Below are 15,914 nucleotides of genomic sequence, written 5' to 3' on the forward strand. Positions count from 1 at the left end.
GGGCATTATGGAAAATTTGGACCTTAAAGAAATGAATTTGATGCTGTATTGTATAACAGCAGCAAGGTTACTGGTTGCTCAAAATTGGAAGAAGGAGGCATTACCGACTATGGATGATTGGAGATTGAAGGTGTCATATTTTGCAGAAATGGCTAAAATTTCCGCATATTTGAAGGATCAATTTCAAGAAAAAATCATTCTGGTATGGAGAAGATGGATAGATTATATTCAGAGAAAGTATGAAATGAATAATTATCATATAGCTTTTGATTAAACTTTTTTTTCTTTTTTTATTATTTCTATATATTTAATATAATTTATATATATATATATATATATTATATTTAAGTTTACTATTGTATATTAGAGTTAAAGTATGTTAATATTTGTTTGTATTATGTTTGGGTAGTTTTATTTAGATTTGGGATGCTATGTGATTATCCCTGTACTCAGTTCTGGGAAGTCCAGGGGGGGAGGGGGGAAGGGGATGAAGGGGTAGAATTATATAAAATCTGGTGTATTTATATGTTATAGATAAATAATGTAATGGTTTTTCCCTTTTTGAGAAGAGGAGATGATCGGCTAGTACCCCTAAAATGCATCCGAAGGAGGTGGAAAAGAAGGTGATGGGATGTGTAGGATAGTTGGAAAGGAGGAAGGAAGAGAGAGGTGTGGGTAGGAGGGGAGGAAGGAAGAGGGAAGCTAGGAAGGTTGAAGGAGTGAGGGGGGATGCAGGGGGGGGAACCGCCAATCATTTCTGAAAATATATATTTTTTTTTTTATTAAATTTTTTATTATTTTCAAATATAATAAAATATAAACATGAATTTGATGGATATAAATACAAAACATCAGTACACAAAAGAAAATATAGTTTGCGTATGATCCCCGCTGCCCCCTCTCCGCTTCCCCCTCTTTCACTTGCCAAACCTTCCTCCCTCTAGACTCTCAACCACTCCACCTTCCTCCTTCCACTCCCTACTTCCCAACCTCTTTCTCAAGCACCAACCGGAAGCAGTTTGGGGTAACAGCAAGGATCATCCATAAATATACAACCAAAATAATTAATAAACACATCAATTCTTATATATTTTTATCCTTTCCCCCCCATCTTCCAACATAAGACCCAATTTTTTATCTAAACACCATCTTTCAGCCAATTGATAATATAAGAACCAAGACTGAAGCACTTTCTCTTGTCTCAATTCATCCAATGATTTAATTTGCCAGTCTTGACCCTTCAGAACCAATAAATCTCTATAAGTAATTCCCTCTAATTTAACTCCCGTAGTTATTCCTTGTATTGCATGTTCCGGAATTGCCCACATTGGTATCTTAAAATTTAATTTGTGATAATACTTTTTCCAGATTCTCAAAATCACCACTCTTAAAATATGAGATTTAAAAATAGAATCAACTTTCTTATCAAAAAAATAAATATGCATGCCATCCGAAATATAAGTCCCAACCTTCAAGAATCAGTATATCTCTATTAGTTAAATTAATCCAATCGGTAATCCATGTCAAAACCACCGCATCATAATACAATTTTAAATTTGGAGCCTTAAGTCCCCCTCTTTCACGTGCATCTTGCAGAATTTTAAATTTTACCCTCGGCTTTTTTCCTAACCATATAAAACTATTAATCCCTCTTTGCCAAACTTCTAAATTAGAGTCTTTTTTTAAAATTGGTATCATCTGTCTTTTAGTTCCTCCATCATTTAAGATCTCCATCAATACAGGACCATGATCTGATAAAGTCTTAGGAAAGATCTTCACTTTTTTAACCTTTGAGACCAAATCATTAGTAATCAGAATAAAATCAATTCTTGAATAAGATTTATGTCTATCCGAGAAAAATGTAAAGTCAGTTTCTCCCATATTCCAGTCTCGCCAGACANGTAGATGAATATGTTGTAGGCACAGTTTCTCTTTGTTGTTCTCTCTCCTTCCGCCTGTAAGCTGCACGTGTCATTCTCTGTTCTTTTACATCCTTTAACTCCAATAATTGTTGATTCTGGAACTCTACCGCAGGCGATGATGTAGCACTTGGTAAATCTACAATTAGTTGTTCCACTATTTCCTCTGCTCCTTTAATTATTTCTGAAAATATATTGACTAGGTTTTCTTTTTGTTTTTTAATGAAATGCACCACATTTGTATTTGTTTATATGTTTATTTGAAAATTAATAAAAATTTGCAAAACCAGATAATATTAGAGTAGTTACAGAAACACTCACACATCAATAGTATGCATCATTTTAACTCTCATAACTTAATATGCCAAATTCATCTAGATTATATTTCATCACTTATCTACAAATGGGGCACGGACACCAGCTGCAGAAAATTGGTTTTGAGATAAATGTTTAATTTTGTGATTTTTATGCAATCAGCATTAGTTACAATTGTAGTTATTCTCCTTCAACACAGTGTGACCACCCAGCATACAGGTGTGAATTAGGTTCATCTGTTTTTCTTTAAGATACCTGATTGTACTGTCCAAATATGCTGTCTGCAGAGATATACTTAGCATTCTGTAAATCAGGGGTTCCCAACCGGGGGTGCGAGACAATATTCCAGGGAGTGCAAAAACTTGGGTTTTCAAAATTATAGTGTATATCAGCGGTTCTCAACCTGTGGGTCATGACCCCTTTGGGGGTCGAACGACCCTTTAACAGGGGTCGCCTAAGACCATCAGAAAACACATATTTCTGATGGTCTTAGGAACCGAGACATTGCTCCTCTATCTGTCTCCGCATGGCTTTGAGCTGGGGGCCGTTGCAGTGCCGGATTCGTTTCCGTCGGGCATCTTCTAAGGGAGGCTGCGCTGCTTCACGGCCCTTTCCGCGGAGGAGGCTGAACTAACCTCTGCCGGCGCTGTCGCCCTCTTGGCTCTCTCTCTCTCTCTCTCTCTCTCTCTCTCTTTCTCTCTCTCTCTCTCCCTCTCCCCGCCTGGGCGCTTCTCCAACCAGGCTGGGCGGAGCCGGCGGAGCGGCCTTCCTGCCCCCCCTCCCCGGCCAGCTGGAGCCGGGCAGGCCAGCGATCTTCGGAAGGGAGGCGAGGACAGGCGAGGCGCGCTGAGCCCTGGGCGCGGTGGGTGAGTGGGCGGTGTCGGTGCGCGCTTGGAGAGCCCTTAGGGTTGGGGGTCACCACAACATGAGGAACTGTATTAAAGAGTCACGTCATTAGGAAGGTTGAGAACCACTGGTGTATATGCATAATTCGTTGCCGTTATTTTGAACTTTTGTAAGGGGTGCAAGAATATATCAGAAGTGTTCTAGGGGTACGGGGTATAGAAAAGGTTGGGAGCTGCTGTCGTAAATCAATTTGCTGATGCATAGATAGATAAATTGCATTTTGGGATCTGTAAAAGATGCAAAGAAAAAGTAGAGAATAGAATCAAAATTGGTTGTGCTGCTTTTAGTTTGAGAGTGTCTGGAATAAAGAAGCTTGTGTTTTGGAATTCATGTAATAGAGCAAAGCTCTAAACAGGAACATTCCTTTCAGGCAGGACTCAGCTAGACTTCAACATTTGTGATACATTCAAATTTCATTTGTTGTTGTTGTTTGCTGTTGATAATATGCTGTTGAGTTAGATAATGAAATTATACCAAGGGCAACTTCTTAAAATCTCAACATCAGACTGTGGAGAGCCAGACACAGCACAAATGCTATGAACCTGTCCATTGTGATGATCAGCAGTTAGTGAGTTGTTTGGGGTCCTACCTTTTATTAGGCTGCTTATCCAAAATCAGGATAATAGGACAAATTTTTCTATTTTTTTCACAGTAGTAGTTATGGAGACTTTGCTATATTAACACAAGTTAGCAATAAAGCACACTTGGTTCAATGTTTCTACTCAAAATTCTTCTCTGTCAATATCTTTGTTTATTAATCAAATTTATATAGCAGCCCATTTCATGAGAAGTAACTCTGGGCAGATTACAATATGTAAATGAATGTCACTATTAAAATTTTGGGAAATGTTTGTATTTGACATTATCATGGCACCGAGTGATATATAGCTAATTTAACTTTTTTTTTTTTGCTGTGGGACCTGAATCCGTGGAGGAAGGTAGGACTTTAAGGATTGAGGCCTCTAATATAAGCCAATGTAGGATGCCTCTAGGCCATTAACCATTGATATATACTTCTGTTTCTTTAAGAGAGAGCATAAAGAGAGCATTATTTGAGAGAGACTGGATGGTTATGTGCAAATAGGAGATAACTTATTCATACACTTATACAGGTAGTTCTCATTAGTTCAGTAACTATTCAAAGATACAATAGCACTGATTGAGGGGTACTTATGACAGGTCCTTGTTGTGACTGTTGCAGTGTCCCCGCATGGCCACATGATTATGATTTAAGCAGTTAGCAATCAGCTTGCAGATATGCATCTTGCAGTCACGTGATCACCATTTGCAATTTTCCCTGCTGGCTTCCAACAAGCAAATTCAATGGGGAAGTCAGCAAACTGTGATCACTGGGACACTGCCACCATGCAGGATTTGCTTAATAATGGTAAAGGAGACCACTGAGCTGTGGTCATAAATGGGCATGATCATGTGCATCATGCCTTAGACTATGTTGCTTAGTGATGGAGTTTCTGGTCCCAATGACTGTCCATAAGTGGGCGGGGGAGACTACCTGTATAGTGTGTATGTAAGTATGTCGTTGACATCTATTTGCTGCATTGGTGAGATGAAATTGATTCCATGCAGAGTGGACAACTCTAGATTAATAAATATGGTAGCATTCTTACCTCCTGACAATATTCTTATAGGACAAACAAAATGGAATGTAATATATTTTACCTGAGTGGTAGAGAGGAGGAAGCAAAATACAATACAATCTCTTATATACTAGTACAATAATTTTGAATCAGCTGAAACAATCTAATCTGTTCACTGCCATCACTCAGATACTGCACCAAACCTGTTATCTCATCTGCAATAATCATATTGGCTAGAAATTAAATTTTAGACTATAGACACATTGACTTGATTAAGGCCCAGTGTGGCATTATTATAGTAGATGGTGAATGTATCGAATGAAGCGGAAAAAACATGTCATATGAATCCAGGCATTTACTCTGTTCCCCCACAACTTATAGTACTCTTTTTGTCCCCTTTCAGTTATTTCTTGGAGAATAAAGTAGATTTCTCTTCAGATAAAAGCTTTACCAGAATTTTATTTCAGTGTATTTTTGTATTTGAGAGTTGTCCAGTATTACTGTTTGCTTTTGTCATCCAGAGATTGAACATTGTGTTCAATGCATAAACTTTGTATATTCCTGAAGTGAGAAATAGTTTAAGTTTATTCTGTCACCGTGTCTTTTTTGAAATATTGTTATCTGATTACTTTTGTCCAGGGTAGGTTTGTCAGAGAAAATCTTTACTACCTTTTCTTGCTTAGCATCATCTTTACTGTAATTTTTTTTTCTTCCTCTGAACTCCCAGGGCAGAGTTTAGGCTACGGCTTTGTCAACTATGTTGATTCCAATGATGCTGACAAAGCAATCAACACCTTGAATGGACTGAAACTGCAGACAAAAACAATCAAGGTGAGGAGCATGGGGCGTGAGGGAAAACTCCTCTTAAAGGCAAAGCAGAGCTCGGGAGGGACAGGAATGCTCTATTTTTGTGCCCAATTATGTCTAACCCACTATGAACCTGACATCATGGATTGGGCTAATTGGCCCAAAATCACCCAATTGTCAGGACTAGAACTCAGAGTTTCCTGGCTTTTAAGCCAACACCTTCACTACTACACCAAATTGGCTCTCCCACTATACCTTTAAAGATTTAAAGACCTACTGTACATCTTTAATCTTCTGAGACTGTGGCTCATTTGGAGTTTTGAGAATACAGCATAGACATAGTTTATTACATAACATTGATTGATGTAACACTTTGCTTTTGGGGATTTTTTTTTACTACCCCTACTCACTGTGGCACACTTTCCCACCAAACATTGGGTTGCAGCCTTTCTTCACTTTTATTTTCTAAGAAAGTTTCCTGGGTTCACCTTGCTCCATGGAAAGAGGGGTGGTGCTAGAGGCTGGCCTTTGCTGTGTGCCAGCTTCTAATTTTGTAATTAGAAGATATTAAGGTAAGAAATGGGGGGAGGGAGGAAGGTAAATATACACAGGCATATTGATATTTCCTTCCCAAATAATCATGGAAAAGAGGATTTCTGCCCCACAGAGCCAGCAGTTAAGAGTTTGAAAAAAAAAGCTATAGACGAAGGAAGTAGAGGTAAAGAAAAGGTACCAATAAGTAGGAATCTTGGCTCCCCTTCAACGAAAATATTGTTAGTTTGTTTTACAAAAGAAGGTCGCTTCTTTTGATGTGAGAATAGAATTCAGAAGGTTGTTCTTTGATTCTTTCTTGATGGCCCTTGTAACTATGTCTTTCTTCCCACCAGGTATCCTACGCACGGCCAAGCTCTGCTTCTATCCGTGATGCCAATCTCTATGTCAGTGGCCTGCCCAAAACCATGAGCCAGAAAGAGATGGAGCAGCTTTTCTCACAGTATGGACGCATCATCACCTCCCGTATCCTTGTGGATCAGGTCACAGGTAACATAAGAGCAGGGAGTCGACCCCACAGGGTGCCAGCGTTGAGAGATGAGTGCCAAGGGGACTAAAGCAGGGAGTGGGGGAGTGTAAGAAAGCAGGTTATGTTACACATTGAGGGTTGTGCATGTATTTCTAAGTATTGTTACATATGTAAAATAAATAATTACTTTGTATGATGCTGTTTGTATGAAGTCATGTGCTCAAATGTATATTTTACTGCTGATGCATATCTCTGTTATATATGGGTCACTCTTACTCTGCAGTGACAAGCAAAGAACTCTGCTAGATAGTTCTCATTTTAGAAATAAATGGGAACTCTTGTTCATAATGTCACAGAGAAAATTCTAAATTCTATATATGTCCAAAAACATTTAAACATGTTCCTGGACTGAGCCTTGACTCTGCTGAGTCAACTTGCTTTGGAACCACTGGGCAATATAGGTTGTGGTTCCAACTCAAGCTAGGAAAAACAAAAGGAAAAAAAGGAAATGCCTAAGAGTAGCAATTGATCTATAAAGATTGCCAAATGCATTGCAAACAATTGCCTTACTCTGGAAAATAAAAACCAGTAACTATACTCGACATTACAACCAATTTCAGGTACTAAAAGTTGAAATCTCTGCTTTAGCTAGGAGACATTGTTGCCAAAACAATCAGAATATGCAGTAATCAGCATTAATTCTCCATTTTGCTGTTTGTAGGTGTGTCTAGAGGCGTGGGATTCATCCGCTTTGACAAGAGGATAGAAGCTGAGGAAGCCATCAAGGGGCTGAATGGGCAGAAACCACTGGGTGCTAGTGAGCCCATCACAGTCAAGTTTGCCAATAACCCCAGCCAGAAGACAGGGCAAGCATTACTCACACACCTGTATCAGACTACAGCCCGGCGGTACACAGGGCCTTTGCACCACCAGACTCAGCGATTCAGGTGAGACATGTTGCCCTCTCCTTTGCTGGAAGGCTGAGTGATCAGGTCTTCTCCTCACCCAGTGCCTTGTAGGTATTGATCCTTTGCTTAAGGGAGATGTAGTTTTCAGATCCCATAGTTGGAGATATTGATCTGTAGTCTATCTTTAGTCTGTCACATCTGGGTACCATTAATCCACAAACAAATATAATAGGAAAAGCTTTTGTTTCTTTCTACAGCCCCATGGCACAGTCATACCAGTTGCTGCTTAAGAAACTGTTTCTTACAAAAATAATTCATGGGGCTTGGGTCAGATAAACAGCTTTCATGCTGTAGACTGTTTCTTCAGACACATTGGATTTCTTCCTTTTTTTGATAAAGCCTTGTATTTGCAGCTGATGGCCACAAAACAGTGCAAACAGAGATAAATTGTTCTTCCCTGTAAAAGAGAAGGATAAAACTCTTTCTATGCTTTACTTAATCTGCAAAGATTTGTTTTTCTGAGGAGTCCTCTGGCTGGCTAGACTGCTGCAAGGAGGCGTCTGCTGGAGCAAGCACTCCAAAGGTAGAACAAACATCTGAAAGTTGTTCTTGATAAAGGAGAGAATAGGGCAGCTAGTTCTGAGTCAAGCAGCTTTTTAATACCTTTAATATCTTTCTCCAACTAATTTTTGTAGCAGTGACTCTATTGTCCTACACAAAAATTCCTGGCATTCTAACTCTGCTAATGTAACTGGAGATTGAGTTTTAATGTTGAATCTAGAGTGTTGCCAGATTTCTCTTCCATAATTAAGAGAGCCATAAAAAAAAGAACAGTCTGGGAAATGCTATCTATCAAGGAGAAAGAACCAAGGCCCCTGAAAACATTTACCTGTGAATTCTTAGACTCCTTTTCACTCTACAGGTAAACAGAAATCAATTTTGCCCTGAAGAATCCTTTAGCTTATGTTCTGATCAGTTTGAAAGATACTTGAATAACCAGAACAAAAATGGTGTAAAATTCTTACTCATTTTGTTTTGGAATGTCTACTTGCAGCTTGAAATCCATGTATATAGCACATATTCAGTATTCAATCTGTTTTCTTCTATGTTTCTCACATATTTTGTGTGCTAGGGCTCTTTCAGACGTAACATGTTTTCTTTACACAGCAATATAGAAAATCTGCCCATTATATGTAAAGATAATGCAGATACTTTCTTTTCCATTTGTAATGATGGCTTAAACATTCAAGTACAACTGGAGAAATAGATATATTAAATTTTCAATTCTGGTAGAATAAGGTACATGGATTTACATATCCTTGCCCCATGCTCTTGTGGAAAAATAATCATATGAGATTATCCCTTTTCATGTAACATTGTGTGGCACTCATATAGTATTTCTATTCATTACCCATGGTATCTGCAAGGCTCAGCAGTTGTTCATCCTTCTAATTTATGGTAGCTAATGGTCCCATGACTCAGCTGAATAACTGAGATGGTAAAACACCTCAAACTCTGATCATTTAGATAGTTTATATTGGTGGCACAGTAGCTAGTTTATATTGGTGGCACAGCTTTAACTTTTTAGGTATAAGTCTATCATATTTCTTATCCACCAGTATAGGCCTGAAGAACTAAATGCCAAGACTAGAGGCCTCCTTAGGAATGACTGAAAAACAGGGAGCTACTATGTTAGAGTTGACTCTTTATGAAATTGTATTTTCCATGACCAGCTGATATGACTGATGAGGTGACGTCAGGACAGCACAGATGATGGATTTTATTAGGCAGTTCCATAGTAGGCAGTACTGCCAAGAATAAGGGATTTTGGTAGAAAAGACTGTTGTACTGGCTTGTGGAAGAGGATAGAACCAAAAGAGTGAGCATTTCTATCATCTGAAACTTTAAAAGAAATGCTTTAGGACCAGGTTACTTGTTCTTTAGGCCTCTTGTTCTTACTGAGCAAGATGTATATTTTTTTCCCCCAGGGAGCCATTATAGATGTTTCCTTTTGCTTCTGGAGATTATTACTGCATTGTGAGGTGAATTCTTAGGATGTTTATTTCTAAGAGGCTGACCTGGACTTAGTCTTTTCTGCTCTCAATCTATTGGGGGCTGTCAATGATTTTGTATGGTGTTTTGTTGGTGTTTTGGACTTAGAGACCACAAGAAAGAGAGAAAGAAAAAAACAATATCTTAACCCATTTTTGTTGCCGGTCATTTCTCCATTTTTTAAATAAAGCATAGGTAATCTATTTCTCTGGTATGCTAGTTGAGAGCTGGTTATCAGTTGTGGTTTAGTTGAAGAGCAAAACCATAGGATGTCTCATGTGCTGATTATATCTTTATATCAGAGGCAAAGTTGAAATTTCTTAAAATCCTGCTGATTGTTATGAACATATTTCTTAGGGCTTGCTGCCTGCCTGATTACTCTCACTTGACTTGTTCTGCAAACTCAATAGCTATATAGTTTATAGTTATATAGCAATTTCTTGAGCCAAATCCTGGGGTAGGAATTCATCTCAGACACCTGACTTCCCACACTGTGAATGTGATCAGACACTATAAAACAGCAAACTTACCTCTGATGCTATGCTAGGATTTTGGATTAATATTTTGTGGGAATGCAGCCAATGTCTAGTTATCTAGGAGTTGGGAGAGTGAATTCCTGAGGAAAACAGTTGGCAAAATTTAAATTTCAGGGAATTCCTTGTAGGCCAAATGAAGGCAAAGCAGTTCTGACTGAAATTGTAAAGCATTTAAAGTAGTGGTCAAATAGTCATGTAGGATAGAGTCAGTAAGTGTTCTTTGAAGTGTATCTTTTGTCTTCTAGTTGTCTGCCAAATAGCTTTGTTTGATAACATGACTAATTTAAAATTCTTCATTGAAGGACTGAAAAAAAGCAGCTGTTCACAATTTTAAAATATGCTAGTCCACTTTCTCCTATTTCAATGGGGTACTTTTAAACCTGTGTGCAATGAATTTGGGGATTCTGTCTCAGGAAAAATGGCCCACGTTTGATATTATCAGTGAAATAACCATCATGTCTGTCTAAGAATCAGATAGCTTGCAATTCATGTTCAAATTATTTTGAAAATGCATGTAATGCTTCATTGCATTATATTTGGCTTGATCTGTAGAGACAGAAGACAAAAATAGCAAGTATTTCCTGTTTCTTTACCTAGATGATACTCTAACCATCAAATAATCTCCAATAGTCTCAAGTTATAGTTATGGATAGATAGAATCCAGGAATCCTGTATATAAACCTGCCCCAAAAAACAGAATACTTGATCCAGTAATTATTTTCTACCAGATCTGCTAAAACAATCAGTAGATGTAAATCCATGAAAAAAGAAATTTGCTAGGAATTTAGTTACTTTTCCAATCTGTTTGATGAAGAGCTGTGTATGCCTTGTGTATGTGCATTAAGACTGGACTGAATGATAGTTCAGGATCACTTGATTTGAACTTGCTGCTCACGCATTTCTACCCATACATAAATGTCACATATAAAAGCATGGCATCTGCATGGCATATAGTGTAAAATCCATACAAACCCATGGAACATGTGAACATAAGGGGTTTTTTTTCCTTTCCCTGTGCATTGGCTAATTTTACAGTTTATGGATAGAGCCATAATATACAGACAAAAATTCTTGGGCCTAGAAAATGTAATTCTGCCATCACACAATTAACTGCTGCACATGGAAAACAGCAACATGCCCTAATTAAAAGGACTGTAATTCTAGGATGATACTTGTAAATCTGTAGTAGAAAAAATGCAACATGGTACAAAGTGAGCAGATATTTCTATTTTTGTAAAATGCACAATTTGTGAAAGGAAGCTTTTAAAATATTTTCCTTTTTTCACAAGGTTCCTTGAAGAATTGGGATTCTGGAAAAGCATATAAGTACAGGTGATGAACACTTGAGTTAACATAGGAACAAGACAATTAGAAATTCAGGAAAGTTAACTGAAAATAATTAAGTTCTTTGATTTTGACAGTTAAAAGTTCTAACAACCAAGGCAATTGGAGGTTTTGTCTAGCAACCACAGTGGTTATAAATTGCCAAAGAAAGAAAAACCTTTTGATTTCAACAGGATAATGGGAATTTTGTTGTACTATAAAGCCAGCATGTAGATCCCAGGTCAAGAGAGTTTCTATATAAAATCTGGGCCACCATTTGGAAAGGAAAGTCCATTGTGAAAATGAGGCTGGGATGCCAAAATGAAACTATAAACATGTTTGCCACGTGCGTTTCTATTCTTTATGTGTCTTGTTTTTAAAAGGAATGAGTGTCAGAAACATCCTCATCCTCATTGTGATGTTTGAAATAAACTTTCACCAACCTTTAGTACTTGATGCCTCCTATTGCCCATACTTTCTAGCATCATGAAAAAATAGATGTGTAAAAATATGTAGAGCACCTGATCCTTTTTATTATTTTTGAACTTCCCTTCCCCAACCAAAGAAGAAGCCTATAAGACACCAGGGCCTCAGGATGCAGTTGTGCACACATTAAATGGCAACTTCTGCTAGTGACAGAATCCATGTGCTACCTTTCTGCTGCACTGACAATCAGGGCAGTTGACCTCACAGGACCCTTTTGTTATGAGATTGTCTACTAACAATGGCCTCTCCTCATCTTCCTCTTCCTCCCACAGGCTCGACAATTTGCTAAACATGGCATACGGCGTCAAGAGGTAAATAGCCTTCCAAAGCCTACGCTCCTCGCCCCCTCCTCTTCCCCACCTTGGCCTACAGCACAAGGCTGGATTTTTAAAAGGTGATTGGTCAGGGCAAACCCTCTCCCCAGCCAAGAACTTCCTTTTCTGCCTTGCCAAGTCCTCCCTGCAACACAGCCATGCTTCCATTTTGTAGAATCCCGAAAGAAGCTGAGGGTTGTGATTGATCAGGCCCAGCACTGAGACTTGGAGGGGGCAGAGTCTCCTATACTGGAGGACCATTTTCTTTCCCAGTTTGAGCCATGTTTAAACCATCACATAGACAACATTTGGTTGCTTGATTTTTCCCTGTATATTGACCTTTTCTTTTTAATCACCAAAAAACCCCATAACCCTTCCACACTTCCTTCAGTGAAGATGGGAATTGAAAAGGAAAAGTTAAATTCCCTCCAATTTCTGGCTTAGGCTGTGGAATTCAAATGTGTGTGTCTTGAGGGCACACCACAGTCTTTCATGTGTTCTTTTGGTTCTGTTTTGGGTTTGGTTTGAGAGAAGGGCTTGCTGTTTGCTCAGATGACTGGCTGTTCATGATTTTTGGTCTTGTGTTTCTTAGATTTCATTGTGTGGGGTGCTTCTTGGTTTCATTTAATTCCATTGCTTGTGGGGCAGAAGTTAGTGATTGTTCTAAAAGTATATCAGAAAAGCAATAACTTATTTTGTTTTTTAATTCACGGGCACCCTTTGAGAGCGAAAAGGTTATTTATTTGTTTGTTTGAACAATGACATTTACCCAGATATCCGACTCTTCCATAGAAAATTTGGCATGGCTTCTGAAACCATCGGGGTCTCCTGTCCAGGCACTTATCCAGTTCATATGTTATTATGTTCAACAATGCTGGGTTTAAACTAAAAATATTCATCATATCAGACCACACTCTTCATTTTAAGTTGATATTTAAAATGTTTGCTGCCTTAGCTTCCTTTGCGGAGCTCTAATCGGCCATGGAGATCCCTGCAACATTCAGCTGCCTCCTCAGATTTGGCAAAGAGAAGCTGCCCATTCTGTAATTCTGCCCTGGTTCAGTCCATATCGACTCCCAATATTACCATACGGGAGAATTTTTATCAAGGGTATGAAAGCATGCATCCATGTTCAAATTTTGCACCCAAAGATATAAAAGCAGTATCTGATGCCGAGAAATAAATCCTACTGAGGTCCATGGGGCTTCCTTCAGTAAGTGTGCATGGGCACTTAGCAGAAATCAGCTAAATCTGAACACTGATGCTGACTCAGGCAACTACTCGGCTAGTTTGGTTGAGCAAATAGCTTGACTGAGCCATTATTGTTGTCAGTCACTTTCTGTTTGAAATGTTTGGCTTAGCAGCACGCAAATGGGATACATTCTGCATTTAGAACAAAGTTGATCCAGCTGGTTATAGAAAGAGGTTTGCACACTGTGTAAAACTATGGTTTATTGAATAAACCACAGTGGCTATGTTTGGCCAGCCTCACAAGCCATGTTCTGGACCTAGAACAAAGTTGATCCAGCTGGGTATAGAAATGGTTTTCACCCTGTCCAAAACTATAGTTTATTGAATAAACCACTTTATGTTATGTTTGCCCAGCTCTACAAGTCATAGGAAGCTGTATTGAGACTTGGCACAGTGTGTAAATCCCTGTAGAGATGGTTTGTGTGAATCAATCTATTAATTCAAGTTATTCAAGAACTTTTTAGTGAAAACTATATTGGAGTAGACAAGGTGGTGGTGGTGGTGGTGGGTTAGTGTGGTGGATGGAAGACAGGACAGGAATGTGTGGTAGACAATCCCCTGCCACTGTCATAAGGTTTGCTCAATCTCCATCTGGTTTTGGAATTTACATTGCAATTATACTTTGTTACCTTGAAGTTATCTCAAATAAGTTATGGAAACTAAGATCTTCATTTTGCAAACAATACACCAGATTCTAGTTTCCATGCTTGCAAAACTGATGGTCATAGTCCATTTTATTACAAACCCTTTCATAATATGCTAGTATGTTTATTTAGCGTTCAGGAAGCCCAAAAGATAAGTCAAAGATTTCTTCCATCTTACAAGCAGAACTAACCCTTAAGAAGAGCCCAAGATAGAGAGAAATATATTTGAAGAATGTGGATTCAAATGTTAGCTTTTAGATTTGCCTTGGTGAATAAAAGAATTATGGAAATAGGATCGTACAATTTATGCCAGCTTCTTGGCATAGATAAAATCTTAAGAGAAACTGCCTCTCTGATGAGTTCCCTTTTGAGTTAAGAATACTAAATGAACAGTGGGCAATGCTCCCTTTTGCTGGGGGTGTCACCACTGTCCCTAACCTCTCTGTAATGTAATGAACTTATGCTGGCAGAATGCCAGCCTTACACCCAAAGTAGTCCTCTCTCCTTGATCTCCAGGTTCTCTCCTATCACGATCGACAGCATGACCAGTCTGGCGGGCGTCAATTTGACCGGGGCCTCCAGTGCAGGCTGGTGCATCTTTGTGTACAACCTCTCTCCAGAGGCAGATGAAAGCGTCCTCTGGCAGCTCTTTGGGCCCTTTGGAGCCGTCACCAATGTCAAAGTAATCCGCGACTTCACCACCAACAAGTGCAAAGGCTTTGGCTTTGTCACCATGACCAACTATGATGAAGCCGCCATGGCCATCGCCAGCCTCAATGGCTACCGACTGGGTGACCGAATCCTCCAGGTTTCCTTCAAGACCAGTAAGCAACACAAGGCATGAGTGAGCGAATGCACCAGAGAGATGGGGGGAGGGGGGAGCAACAGTGTGCTGGAAACAGCTCTCTTCCCCAACTCGCCATAAGAACGGAAATGTTCATTGACTCAATGTTGCAGAATATTCAACCGCCAGACACCGTGATCTTTGGGAAGCAGGAGGCTCCTCCCCCTCCTTCTCCCCATGCCCGACAGCCCAGCGGGAAGCACGGATGCAGCAACTTGTCAGCCACTTCTTGAAAATTAAACCCTGCTCTGACAGCATGCAGGGGTAACATCTGCTCAGAATAGGACACCTCTCTTGTTTCTATGCTTGGTGACCCCTCCCCCTTTCAAGGCTTTCTTAACATACATGCCCAGGTCTGAAGCTTTCTCCAGTTGTCCATATACCGGTATCTTTCCCTCTATGAATTTCACACCTGTTTGGTTCCTTTGGTGGACAGTTTTTCTGACCCTGGAGGATGAAAAAAAAAACCCACCCCGGTAAGGTATGATAGAAATGCCCCTTTCATGTTAAAACATTGTGAACCAACAAATCCGAGAAGGTCATGACTGTTACTCTGAGCTAGCTGAGGGGGAGGAATTAAAAAGATTCAGCTTACCACCTTTGTTCTCTTACGATGCAAAAAGAAAGAAAGAAAGAAAGAAAAAGAACAAAAGTGGTTGGAGAAGATTGCACTCATCTCATCTGTTGGTCTAACATGTTAGTGATACAGGTTCGTAATCCCACTATTTTCCTTGGCCCCTAATTAGAATGATGCCATATTTGGGAAAATAAATCTAACTCTTTATGTCTGAAAAGAGGGTACTTCCTATTTGATTCCAGAGAAAACTCATTCCCTGGGAAAAGAGGAACCATTTTACACTCGTATGTTGTAAAATTTGCTGATCAGGTTTTGAATATTTGCTTATTTATTTAACTACTTTACATTGAAATGAAAGTTTGGGTCAGAATGATGTAAGAAAGGGCAGCCAAGAATTTGGCACAAAGTCCAAG

General features: G+C 39.2%; 1 protein-coding gene across 3 annotated transcripts in view; it reads left to right on the forward strand.

Moving 5' to 3' along the window:
* Positions 1–14,924, forward strand: part of ELAVL3 (ELAV like RNA binding protein 3) — a 104,125-nt gene extending 89,201 nt beyond the window's left edge. Inside the window, exons 3-7 of one of the 3 annotated variants that reach the window (XM_015813306.2) lie at positions 5,466–5,569; positions 6,433–6,586; positions 7,288–7,513; positions 12,144–12,182; positions 14,576–14,924. In XM_015813306.2, the coding sequence (XP_015668792.2) occupies positions 5,466–5,569; positions 6,433–6,586; positions 7,288–7,513; positions 12,144–12,182; positions 14,576–14,924 (872 nt within the window). The remainder of the gene's footprint in view (positions 1–5,465; positions 5,570–6,432; positions 6,587–7,287; positions 7,514–12,143; positions 12,183–14,575) is intronic. The other 2 variants (XM_015813308.1, XM_015813309.1) reach the window with 2 other exon arrangements.
* The last annotated feature ends 990 nt before the right edge of the window (positions 14,925–15,914 follow it).

The sequence above is a fragment of the Protobothrops mucrosquamatus genome, unplaced genomic scaffold (assembly GCF_001527695.2).
Source record: "Protobothrops mucrosquamatus isolate PMUCROS unplaced genomic scaffold, P.Mucros_1.0 scaffold150, whole genome shotgun sequence".
Taxonomy (NCBI): domain Eukaryota; kingdom Metazoa; phylum Chordata; class Lepidosauria; order Squamata; family Viperidae; genus Protobothrops; species Protobothrops mucrosquamatus.